The 12375-nt window shown below is 41.0% G+C and overlaps 1 protein-coding gene across 1 annotated transcript; it reads left to right on the plus strand.

Moving 5' to 3' along the window:
• Window positions 1–2667: 2667 nt before the first annotated feature.
• Window positions 2668–7193, plus strand: lsm2 (LSM2 homolog, U6 small nuclear RNA and mRNA degradation associated; the record flags this gene model as incomplete). The annotated part of the gene is given in 4 exon segments (NM_001146598.1): window positions 2668–2735; window positions 4615–4645; window positions 4739–4798; window positions 6536–7193. Coding segments are annotated over 4 exon segments (285 nt in total), but the record flags the coding sequence as incomplete, so codon positions are not given.
• Window positions 7194–12375: the final 5182 nt, after the last annotated feature.

The raw sequence follows: 12375 nt of genomic DNA on the forward strand, positions 1-12375 counted from the left end.
GGAAAAACCCTTGAATGAGTAGGTGTTCTAAAACTTTTGATGGTAATGTGTGTATATATATATATATATGCATGCAGAAAAACATATGGGGGATTGACATTGACGGAAGCTACAATCTGTCTGCAATATTTAAGCTGATCTGCCCCCTATAAAATATATATATATATATATAAGGTAGAAGCTGCTAAAGAGCAGGGGGCAGATCAGCTTAAATATTGCAGACAGATTGTAGCTTCCGTCAATGTCAATCCCCCATATGTTTTTCTGCATGCATATATATATACATACATACACACACTACCATCAAAAGATTTAGAACATAAATATAAATAAATAAAATAAGACTCCAGTCACCCAAGTCATAGACTCTTCTCTCTGCTACCGCACAGCAAGCGGTACCGGAGCGCCAAGTCTAGGACCCAAAAGGCTCTTTAGCAGCTTCTACCTCCAAGCCGTAAGACTGATGAACAATTAATGAAATGGCCACCCGGACTATTTACATTGGTTTAGTTTTTACACTGTTGCTACTCACTGTTTATTATCTATGCATAGTCACTTTACAAATTACCTCGACCCACGCACACTGACTCGGTACAGGTACCCGTACCCCTGTATATAGCCTCGTTATTGGTATGTAATTTCCTTGTAACTTTTTATTTATTTAAAAAAAAAGATATACTTTAGTTTATTTACTATATATTTTCTTAACTCTATTTCTTGAACTGCATTGTTGGTTAAGGGCTTGTAAAGCATTTCACTGTAAGGTCTACTACACCTGTTGTATTCAGCATTTCACTGTGAGGTCTACTACACCTGTTGTATTCAGCATTTCACTGTAAGGTGACTACACCTGTTGTATTCAGCATTTCACTGGAAGGTCTACTACACCTGTTGTATTCAGCATTTCACTGTGAGGTCTACTACACCTGTTGTATTCAGCATTTCACTGTGAGGTCTACTACACCTGTTGTATTCAGCATTTCACTGTAAGGTCTACTACACCTGTTGTATTCAGCATTTCACTGTAAGGTCTACCTACACCTGTTGTATTCAGCATTTCACTGTGAGGTCTACTACACCTGTTGTATTCAGCATTTCACTGTGAGGTCTACTACACCTGTTGTATTCAGCATTTCACTGTGAGGTCTACTACACCTGTTGTATTCAGCATTTCACTGTAAGGTCTACTACACCTGTTGTATTCAGCATTTCACTGTAAGGTCTACTACACCTGTTGTATTCAGCATTTCACTGTGAGGTCTACTACACCTGTTGTATTCAGCATTTCACTGTGAGGTCTACTACACCTGTTGTATTCAGCATTTCACTGTGAGGTCTACTACACCTGTTGTATTCAGCATTTCACTGTGAGGTCTACTACACCTGTTGTATTCAGCATTTCACTGTGAGGTCTACTACACCTGTTGTATTCAGCATTTCACTGTGAGGTCTACTACACCTGTTGTATTCAGCATTTCACTGTGAGGTCTACTACACCTGTTGTATTCAGCATTTCACTGTGAGGTCTACTACACCTGTTGTATTCAGCATTTCACTGTGAGGTCTACTACACCTGTTGTATTCAGCATTTCACTGTGAGGTCTACTACACCTGTTGTATTCAGCATTTCACTGTGAGGTCTACTACACCTGTTGTATTCAGCATTTCACTGTGAGGTCTACCTACACCTGTTGTATTCAGCATTTCACTGTGAGGTCTACTACACCTGTTGTATTCAGCATTTCACTGTGAGGTCTACCTACACCTGTTGTATTCAGCATTTCACTGTGAGGTCTACCTACACCTGTTGTATTCAGCATTTCACTGTGAGGTCTACTACACCTGTTGTATTCAGCATTTCACTGAGGTCTACTACACTTGTTGTATTCGGCGCATGTGATAAATAACATTTCATTTGAAACGCTACCACCTGCTGGTATGTTGACAGTATTGCACGAGTGTGAATATATTTACAATCAAGTGGCAACGTCATTGCATTGGAGAAAAATAATTTATCCTTCTTTTAGTAACTGCATAGAAGATATACAAAGTATATTTAATTAGCCTAATTATCCTACTCGGTTGATGAATTTATGACATAATGAGAAAAATAAAATAAATAGATTAAAATAAGATTTTATTAAATGAAAAATGTTAGCGCGCGTCACAAATGTTTCTTCCACAATCATGACGTGTTTATAATCGACCAAACGGGTATCGTCGTGACATCATCAACCTGAGACGAGGAAGCAGCGCTGAAAACTGAAAAAAGATGGTGATAATCTTTGCTATATATTTTTTAATCGTTTTCATGTCGTTTACAATGTTACAAAGTGTGTTGGTAGTTATCAGCAAGTCGCAGAGTTAAAACTGCATTTATATATTTGTCAAACATATCCGACCGGTTTCAGGCCAGTGAGCGTTAGCATGTCTGAAGAATGAGCATGTCGTTGATTTTGCGTTTTATCATCTAGCAAACGTTTGAGCTTAGCTAGCTAGCTAACTATGTAGTTACTATAAATAATTGTTGCATTAAAAAAATCATGAAGTTACGGCCCTGGTCTCCTAGTTAGCGCAAAGGAATGCTAGACTACTAAACGTTAGCGGTGTAGCAGTGATTCATAACGTTGTAACTAGTTAAGGTTAAATGTTTATTCTGTGTTGCAGCTTTTCTACTCCTTTTTCAAGTCCCTGGTGGGGAAGGACGTGGTGGTGGAGCTCAAAAATGACTTGAGGTTTGTATTATCTAGTTACAGTATTCACATAAGACGTCGTTGTTTTAATAATAACGCGTTTCACTTTTTTTATAGCGGTTTTTCGTTTGACAAAATCTAAAAAAAATCGCTTGATTAAAAATAAACACGTAGTACTTTTAAAAAAAATGTAAAATATAGGCTACAACAGTAGTTAGGTGAAGTGTGAGTGGTTCTTGAAGCCTCCAGCAGATGGACAGCCGCGGTGGCCGAGAGAGAATCTGGAAACTCAGTGAGATGTTTTAACACCGTTTTAAAACTATGGCGCCCGACATGGTTCAATGTACCAATAAATCAGTACGATCTACTTCGCCTTTTTTCCCCCTAATTGTCGTTCATGTATACTGTGGTAATGAAGATAAATAAATAATAACTGACTGCAATGTATAATACGGCGAACTTAGCAAACGAGGAAATGTGTTGTAAGTGCATTCATTGAGGTATAAAATAACTGGGGTGTATTCATAAAGGAAACCGTTGAAGAATCAAACGAAAGAAAACAGAGTTTCTATTTTTTTTTTAGGTCCCTCCCCTTTTTTTGTTCAGTTTGCTTCTGTTTAAGAAACGTTTTGCAGCATAATTGGAGTAATTTTCAAATAGAGATTCATGGACCATCTATAGAGCCCCATAGTGGTGTTATAATACCCATAAGATCAGCTTCCGTTACAATTGTTTGAATAATTCAATGGATGTTCTGTGCACAAAAGTGTCTTATCAATTTTCGAATCAGTCTTTTCAATCAGGCAATCAATGGAAATGGTCTTTCTGAGCTTGATGTCAGTTAAACTGCAGTACAGAAAGCAAGAATGTTGGAGCAATTGACTGCTTTCAGACCTGAACCCCTGGCGCCTTGAAGTGGTTTCCTCTAGTTGCCACAGTCAAAATTGGCAATGCAAAATGTTATTTTTGGTCTTAATTTAAGTTTAGCTGTATTTTTTTTTAGGTTTAATGTCACATTTTAAGAAGAGAAATTGTATAAATAGGTGGGGGTTTATGACTGTTACTGTGGCAACGAGTGAAGACTCCTTGAAGTGCATGTTGGGGCTTCTGCTATTCTTTCTGTTCCTCTGGAAATAGCTGGTCTAACACAACAACAACACTGAGACCCGCTTGAACACTTGCTTACTGCTGCACCACGGGGTCGGACAGGCCGTTTGCTTAAATTAACATCATGCCTGCTCTTGCAGTGTCAGACCCTGTTGTGCAAGGTGTGGGATCTGCTGGCTAACTTATCCACTTTCCTTCATCTGAGGGTTGTTTTTGTAAAGGAGTATAACAGTCTTTGGGTGTAAACTAGTTTTGTCTGCGAAGGCAGACAACACTCTATACAATTTTCATGGAAATTCATTTCGTGAGAAGCATACAAAATACACAATCAATCAATAATACATGCAATTAAAATAAAAACGACGAAGTGAGTGTACATATATTCTCGTAGTCCCGGTGACATACTGTCAGCCCACGTCACACGGCTTTGGGAGAACGTGTTCTCCTACGTAGAAAAATATGGACTCGGGCAAAGACATTTAGGGGCACAGTGAAAGGTATTAAAGCTAGAATTTTTCTAGGAGCTCCTAAATGAAACTTCCAGGTCGCACAGTAACAATACTTAGGCGCATATGCGAGTCCAACTGTAGAACCCTGTGTTATGTCCTTGGTCTGCCCTGCTTCTGTTTATTATTGAACAGTGGGACCTTGCAGCTCACCGTTTTTTGACCTAGGTTGTGGATGGGATGTCCTTGTCTCTTACCTGTCTGTCATGGAGTCCCTGAAACACCCCCTGCACTAAAAACCTCACAATTGAAAGCTTAAGATGACAGATGTTGATTTTGCAAGTTACACATCTTTTGTCTATTTTCAGCATCTGTGGAACACTTCACTCTGTTGATCAGGTAAGAATAGAAGATGAACCCAAACCACATATTCATCCCTGTTTTAAACGGGCTCCTACGTTTTTGTGCTCACTGTAGTTCTTCCTCCTGCAGTACCTGAACATTAAACTGACAGACATCAGTGTTACAGATCCAGAGAAGTATCCACATATGGTGAGTTGTCCTGTCCATACATTGGACAATATAGGGCTGGTTTCCCAGACATACTGTATTTACCCTATTTACAGTGCATTCGGTAAGTATTCAGACCCCTTTTACCTTTTCCTCGTTTTGTTACGTTACAGCCTTATTCTAAAACGGATGAAATTGTTTTGTTTTTCCCTCATCAATCTACACACAATACCCCATAATGACAAAGCAAAGACTGCTTTTTATTTTTGTATTTATTTTTTGGCAAATGTATTCAAAATTAAAACAGATCACATTTAAATAAGTATTCAGACCCTTTACTCAGTACTTTGTTGAAGCACCTTTGGCAGCGATTACAGCCTTGTATTTTCTTGGGTATGGCGCTGCAAGCTTGGCACACCTGTATTTGGGGAGTTTCTCCCATTCTTCTCTACAGATCCTCTCAAGCTCTGTCAGGTTGGATGGGGAGCGTCGCTGCACAGCTATTTTCAGGTCTCTACAGAGATGTTCGATCGGGTTCAAGTCCAGGCTCTGGCTGGGCCACTCAAGGACATTCAAAGACTTGTCCTGATGCCACTCCTGCGTTGTCTTGGCTGTGTGCTTAGGGTCGTTGTCCTGTTGGAAGGTGAACCTTCGCCCCAGTCTGAGGTCCTGAGTGCTCTGGAGCAAGTTTTCATTAAGGATCTCTCTGTACTTTGCTCTGTTCATCTTTCCCTCGATCCTGACTAGTCCCCAAGTCCCTGCCACTGAAAAACATCACCACAGCATGATGCTGCCACCACCATGCTTCACCGTAGGGATGGTGCCAGGTTTCCTCCAGACGTGACGCTTGGCATTCAGGCCAAGGTGTTCAATCTTGGTTTCATCAGACCAGGGAATCTTGTTCCTCATGGTCTGAGGTGCATTTTGTCTGGCCACTGTACCATAAAGACCTGATTGGTGGAGTGCTGCAGAGATTGTTGTCCTTCTGGAAGGTTCTCCCATCTCCAGAGAAGAACTCTGAAGCTCTGTCAGAGTGACCCCTAGGTTCTTGGTGACCTCCCTGACCCAGGCCCTTCTCCCCAGATTGCTCAGTCTTAGGGGTTCCAAACTTCTTCCATTTAAGAATGATGGAGGCCACTGTGTATTTGGGGATCTTCAATGCTGCAGAAATGTTTTGGTACCATTCCCCGGATTTGTGCCTTGACACAATCCTGTCTCGGTGCTCTACGGACAATTTCTTCTACCTCATGGCTTGGACATGCACTGTGTAAATAAGGTATTTCTGTTTTGTTTTTTTAATATATAAATTTGCAAACATTTCTCAACCTATTTTCACGTTGTCATTATGGGGTGTTGTGTGTAGATTGAGGAACATTTTTGGTTGAATCAATTTTCAAATAAAACTGTAACAAAATGAAGGGGTCAGAATACTTTCAGAATGTACTGTATAGTCCAGGACTAGGCTTAAATCTGTGTCTAGGAAACCAGCCCTTTCTAAACTAAAGCTCTGCTTCTGACGTTGACTAAATGCACTGTAATACGACAACAACAGTTCCTTCCTTCGCAAACACCCTCTCAAGATCTTCAGAACAGATGCTGTGAAATAAATCAATAACGGATTATTGACTGTTCTCTAAAGTGATCAAATCAGCCTGTTTTTCTAACGCTACCCGTTTATCTTCTGTCACCAGTTATCAGTGAAGATCAGTGAAGTTCTGTAATCAGTGGAGATCTGTTCTGTAATCAGTGAAGTTCTGTTCTGTTGTCTTCTGTCACCAGTTATCAGTGAAGAACTGTTTCATCCGAGGCTCTGTGGTGCGGTACGTCCAACTACCTGCAGATGAGGTCGACACTCAGCTGTTACAGGACGCTGCGCGCAAGGAGGCGCTGCAACAGAAGCAGTGACGCTTTAACACAGACATCATGGAGGCTGGGAGGGAGGGAGGCTGGGAGGGAGGGATTTGGAAGATGTTTTAGTTTGGTGTAAACAATCATTCGGGTATCAAAATTTAATTGAATCTGTTTTACACAGAAGCCCCTGAAATGTATTCGTTGTCTAGCCTATTTTGCCACATTGGTATTGCAGTGCTTGAGTGTCACCTCAAAAACCAACTAAGGTCTCCCAGCACTTGATACCCTACTGTTTTGTTCACATTTGGACGAGCTTCCAACACTTCCCTTTTCTCTATTCTATACAGCACCACTATTTGTTGATGTCAGAAATGACCCGTTTCTGCCTGTTTTGATTTTATTTTTATCGGTGTCCTTGAGAAGCAGTGTCCAGAATGAATATATTCTCCTTCTGAAGACTATTCTTCTGCTCAGATTGAGAATATTCTCAGCTTTTTTTTTTCTTCTAAAACCAGTTTTGAGTTTGTGTGACTCATGTTATTTACATCACCTTTTTGATGTGTAGATAAACCTTGTTTAAATCCTGTTCTTGTTGTCCACTTGTTTGAATACAATACGGCTAGGCTATATCATGCCAGAGGGATGGTCACTAGCATTTGTATTTATTATGGATCCCCATTAGTTCCTGTCAAGGCAGCAGCTACTCTTCCTGGGGGTTTATTATGGATCCCCATTAGTTCCTGTCAAGGCAGCGGCTACTCTTCCTGGGGTTTATTATGGATCCCCATTAGTTCCTGTCAAGGCAGCGGCTACTCTTCCTGGGGTTTATTATGGATCCCCATTAGTTCCTGCCAAGGCAACAGTTACTCTTCCTGGGGTTTATTATGGATCCCCATTAGTTCCTGCCAAGGCAGCAGCTACTCTTCCTGGGGTTTATTATGGATCCCCATTAGTTCCTGCCAAGGCAGCAGCTATTCTTCCTGGGGTCCAGCAACATTAAGGAAGTTATATACAGTTGAAGCCAGACATTTACATACACTTAGGTTGGAGTCATTAAAACTAGTTTGTCAACCACTCCACAAATTTCTTGTTAACAAACTATAGTTTTGGTAAGTCGATTAGGACATCTACTTTGTGCATGACACAAGTAATTTTTCCAACAATTGTTTACATACAGATTATTTCACTTATAATTCACTGTATCACAATTCCAGTGGGTCAGAAGTTTACATACACTAAGTTGACTGCCTTTATATAGAAAATGATGTCATGGCTTTAGAAGCTTCTGATAGGCTAATTGACATAATTTGAGTCAGTTGGAAATGTACCTTCCAACTGACTCTTTGCTTGACATCATGGGAAAATCAAAAGAAATCAGAAGAGACCTCAGAAAATAAATTGTAGACCACAAGTCTGGTTCATCCTTGGGAGAAATTTCCAAACACCTGAAGGTACCACAGTCATCTGTACAAACAATAGTACGTAAGTATAAACACCATGGGACAACGCAGCCGTCAAACCGCTCAGGAAGGAGATGCGTTCTGTCTCCTAGAGATGAACTTACTTTGGTGCGAAAAGTGCAAATCAATCCCAGAACAACAGCAAAGGACCTTGTGAAGATGCTGGAGGAAACAGGTACAAAAGTATCTATATCCACAGTAAAACGAGTCCTACATCGACATAACCTGAAAGGCCGCTCAGCAAGGAAGAAGCCACTGCTCCAAAACCGCCATAATAAAGCCAGACTACGGTTTGCAACTGCACATGGGGACAACGGTCATACTTTTTGTAGAAATGTCTGATGAAACCAAAATGGAACTGTTTGGCCATAATCAACATCGTTATGTTTGGAAGAAAAAGGGGGAGGCTTGCAAGCCGAAGAACACCATCCCAACCGTGAAGCACGGGGGTGGCAGCATCATGTTGTGGGGGTGCTTTGCAGCAGGAGGACTGGTGCACTTCACAAAATAGATGGCATCATAAGGCAGGAAAATTATGCGGCTCTTTGTTGAGTGTTGCAATAATTTCACTCGCTGTAGTAACAGACGTGTATAGTGTTGAGTCATCAGCATACATAGACACACAACAGCCAGTGGCATGTCGTTAGTAAAGATTGAAAAAACCAAGGGGCATAGACAGCTGCCCTAGGGAATTCCTGAATCTATGGATTATGTTGGAGAGGCTTCCATTAAAGAACACCCTCTGTGTTCTGTTAGACGGGTAACTCTTTATCCACATTATAGCAGGGGGTGTAAAGCCATAACACATGTTTTGCCAGCAGCAGACAATGATCGATAATGTCAAAAGCTGCACTGAAGTCTAACAAGACAACCCCCACAATCATTTTATCATAAATTTCTCTCAGTCATTTGTGTTAATGTCCTTCCCTATAAGCGTGCTGAAAGTCTGTTGTCAATTTGTTTACTGTAAAATAGCATTGTATCTGGTCAAACACCATTTATTCCAGAAGTTTACTAAGGGTTGGTAACAAGCTGATTGGTCGGCTATTTGAGCCAGTAAAGTGGGCTTTACTATTCTTAGGTAGCGGAATGACTTTAGCTTCCCTCCAGGCCTGAGGAGACACACTTTCTAGTAGGCTTACATTGAAGATATGGCAAATAGGAGTGGCAATATCGTCCACTATTAACCTCAGTAATTTTCCATCCAAGTTTTCAGACCCCGGTGGCTTGTAATTGTGGATAGACCAAACAATTTTCACCTCTTCCACACTCACTTTTCGGAAATCTACATTTTACAATACTTGTCTCTCATAATTTGGTCAGTTATACTTGGATGTGTAGTGTCTGCGTTTGTTGCTGGCATGTCATGCCTAAGTTTGCTTATCTTGCCAATGAAAAAAATCATTAAAGTCGTTGGTAATATCAGTGGGTTTTGTGATGAATGAACCATCTGATTCAATGAATGATGCAGCTGAGTTTGCCTTTCTTCCCAAAAAGGTAATTTAAGGTGCTCCAAAGCTTTTTACTCTCATTCTTTATGTCATTTATCTTTGTTTCATAGTGTAGTTTCTTCTTTTTATTCAGTTTAGTCACATGATTTCTCAATTTGCAGTACGTTTCCCAATCGGTTGTGCAGCCAGACTTATCTGCCATTCCTTTAGCCTCGTCCCTCTCAACCATAACATTTTTTCATTCCTCATCAATCCACGGGGATTTAACCGTTTTTAACAGTCATTTTCTTAATGGGTGCTTACTAGTAACTGGAATAAGTAGTTTCATAAATGTGTCCAGTGCAGCGTCTGGTTGCTCCTCATTACACACCACGGACCAGCAAATACTCTTTACATCATCAACATATGAATCACTACTAAACTTATTGTATGACCTGTTGTACACTATATTAGGCCCAGCCTTTGGAACTTTGGTTTTCCTAGATATGGCTACTATATTGTGATCACTACATCCTATGGATTTGGATGCTGCTTCGAAGCAAATTTCTGCAGCATTAGTAAAAATGTGATCAATACATGTTGATAATTTCATTCCTGTGCTGTTTGTAAATACCCTGGTAGGTTGATTGATAACCTGAACCAGTTTGCAGGCACTGGTTACAGTTTGACGTTTTTTCTTGAGTGGACAGCTTGATGAAAGCCATTCAATGTCTAGGACACATAAAAAATATACCTTTCTGTTGATATCACATACATTATCAATAATTTCACACATATTATCCAGATACTGACTGTTAGCACTTGGTGGTCTGTAGTCCCGTGTGGCTCAGTTGGTAGAGCATGGTGTTTGCAACGCCAGGGTTGTGGGTTCGATTCCCACGGGGGACCAGTACGGGGGGAAAATTTTTTTATGAAATGTATTCACTACTGCAAGTCGCTCTGGATAAGAGTGTCTGCTAAATGACTAAAATGTAAATGTATAGCAACTTCCCACAAGAATGGGCTTCAGGGCAGTTAAACCTGCCTCACCTAAAGCCATCTGTGGTCAATTCAGTTGATTGGACATTTGGAAAGCCACACACCTGTCTATATAAGGTCCCACAGTTGACAGTGCATGTCAGAGCAAAAACCAAGCCATGATGTCAAAGGAATTCAGCTCTGAGACAGGATTGTGTCGAGGCACAGATCTGGGGAAGGGTACCAAAACATTTCTGCAGAATTGAAGGTCCCCAAGAACAAAGTGGCCTCCATCATTCTTAAATTTGGAACCACCAAGACTCTTCCTACAGCCGGCCGTCTGGCCAAACTGAGCAATTGAAGGAGAAGTGCCTTTGTCAAGGAGGTGACCAAGAACCCGATGGTCACTCTGACAGAGCTCCAGAGTTCCTCTGTGGAGATGGGAGAACCTTCCAGAAGGACAACCATCTCTGCAGCACTCCACCAATCAGGCCTTTATGGTAGTGGCCAGACGGAAGCCACTCCTCAGTAAAAGGCACATGACAGCCCGCTTGGAGTTTGCCAAAAGGCACCTAAAGGACTCAGACCATGAGAAACAAGATTCCCTGGTCTGATGAAACCAAGATTGAACTCTTTGGCCTGAATGCCAAGCGTCACGTCTGGAGGAAACCGGGTACCATTCCTACGGTGAAGCATGGTGGTGGCAGCATCATGCTGTGGAGATGTTTTTCAGCGACAGGGACTGGGAGACTAGTCAGGTTTGAGGGAAAGCTGAATGGAGCAAACTACAGAGAGATCCTTGATGAAAACCTGCTCCAGGGCACTCAGGACCTCAGACTGGGGCGAAGGTTCACCTTCCAACAGGACAACGACCCTAAGCACACAGCCAAGACAACACAGGAGTGTCTTCGGGACAAGTCTCTGAATGTCCTTGAGTGGCCCAGCCAGAGCCCGGACTTGAACCCAATCGAACATCTCTGGAGAGTCCTGAAAATAGTTTTGCAGCAGAGCTTGAGAGGATCTGTAGAGAAGAATGAGAGAAACTCCCCAAATACAGGTGTGCCAAGCTTGTAGCATCATACCCAAGAAGACTCGTGGCTATAATCGCTACCAAAGGTGCTTCAACAAAGTACTGAGTAAAGGGTCTGAATACTTATGTAAATGTGATATTTCAGTTTTATATATATATATATATATATATATATATATATATATATATATATATATATATATATATATATATATATACATTTGAAAAAATTGTAAAAACCTGTTTTTGCTTTGTCATTATGGGGTATTGTGTGTAGATTCATGGGGGCGGGGGGAAACAATTTAATCAATTTTAGAATAAGGCTGTAACGTAACAAAGGTTCCGAATGCACGAAGGCCAGTACGGATGTCGATACAAACAAGCAGAATTTTGCACACGGTGGAAAGGGGGGGGAAATGGAATTGGGCCTGCTGATTAGTTGAGGAACATGAGTTGAGCTCACCTGTGATCAGCCAGGTGTACATGATTTGAATAGATGGAAATTTGTCATAAAAACTCTAACAAGTAACAAGCTCTGAAGATAAACAGATTATCAACAGAATAGGGTGGCCATCCCTGTGAGACATTCAGAGAAAACACTTCACTTCAACAACATCCCAGTAGATGGTAAATTGACTACTTTCATTGGGACAAAAAGAGGCTATTCAGACATGTATGTTAAATACTGTGGTGGTATTGAGAGTGCTTTGAAAACAAGGTCCCTCATCCTTCAAGCAGAAAAGCGAACCCCGCTGGAGTCGATTGACGCACCCGCGCTTTAGTCTAATTAGCATGATACAATAATACCCATTTAAAAAAAATCTAGTCTCTTAAACCGACCCTGGGCAAAAAGCATTGACCGTGTTTGAA

Source organism: Salmo salar, chromosome 16, assembly GCF_965601325.2.
Source record: "Salmo salar chromosome 16, fSalSal1, whole genome shotgun sequence".
Lineage (NCBI taxonomy): Eukaryota > Metazoa > Chordata > Actinopteri > Salmoniformes > Salmonidae > Salmo > Salmo salar.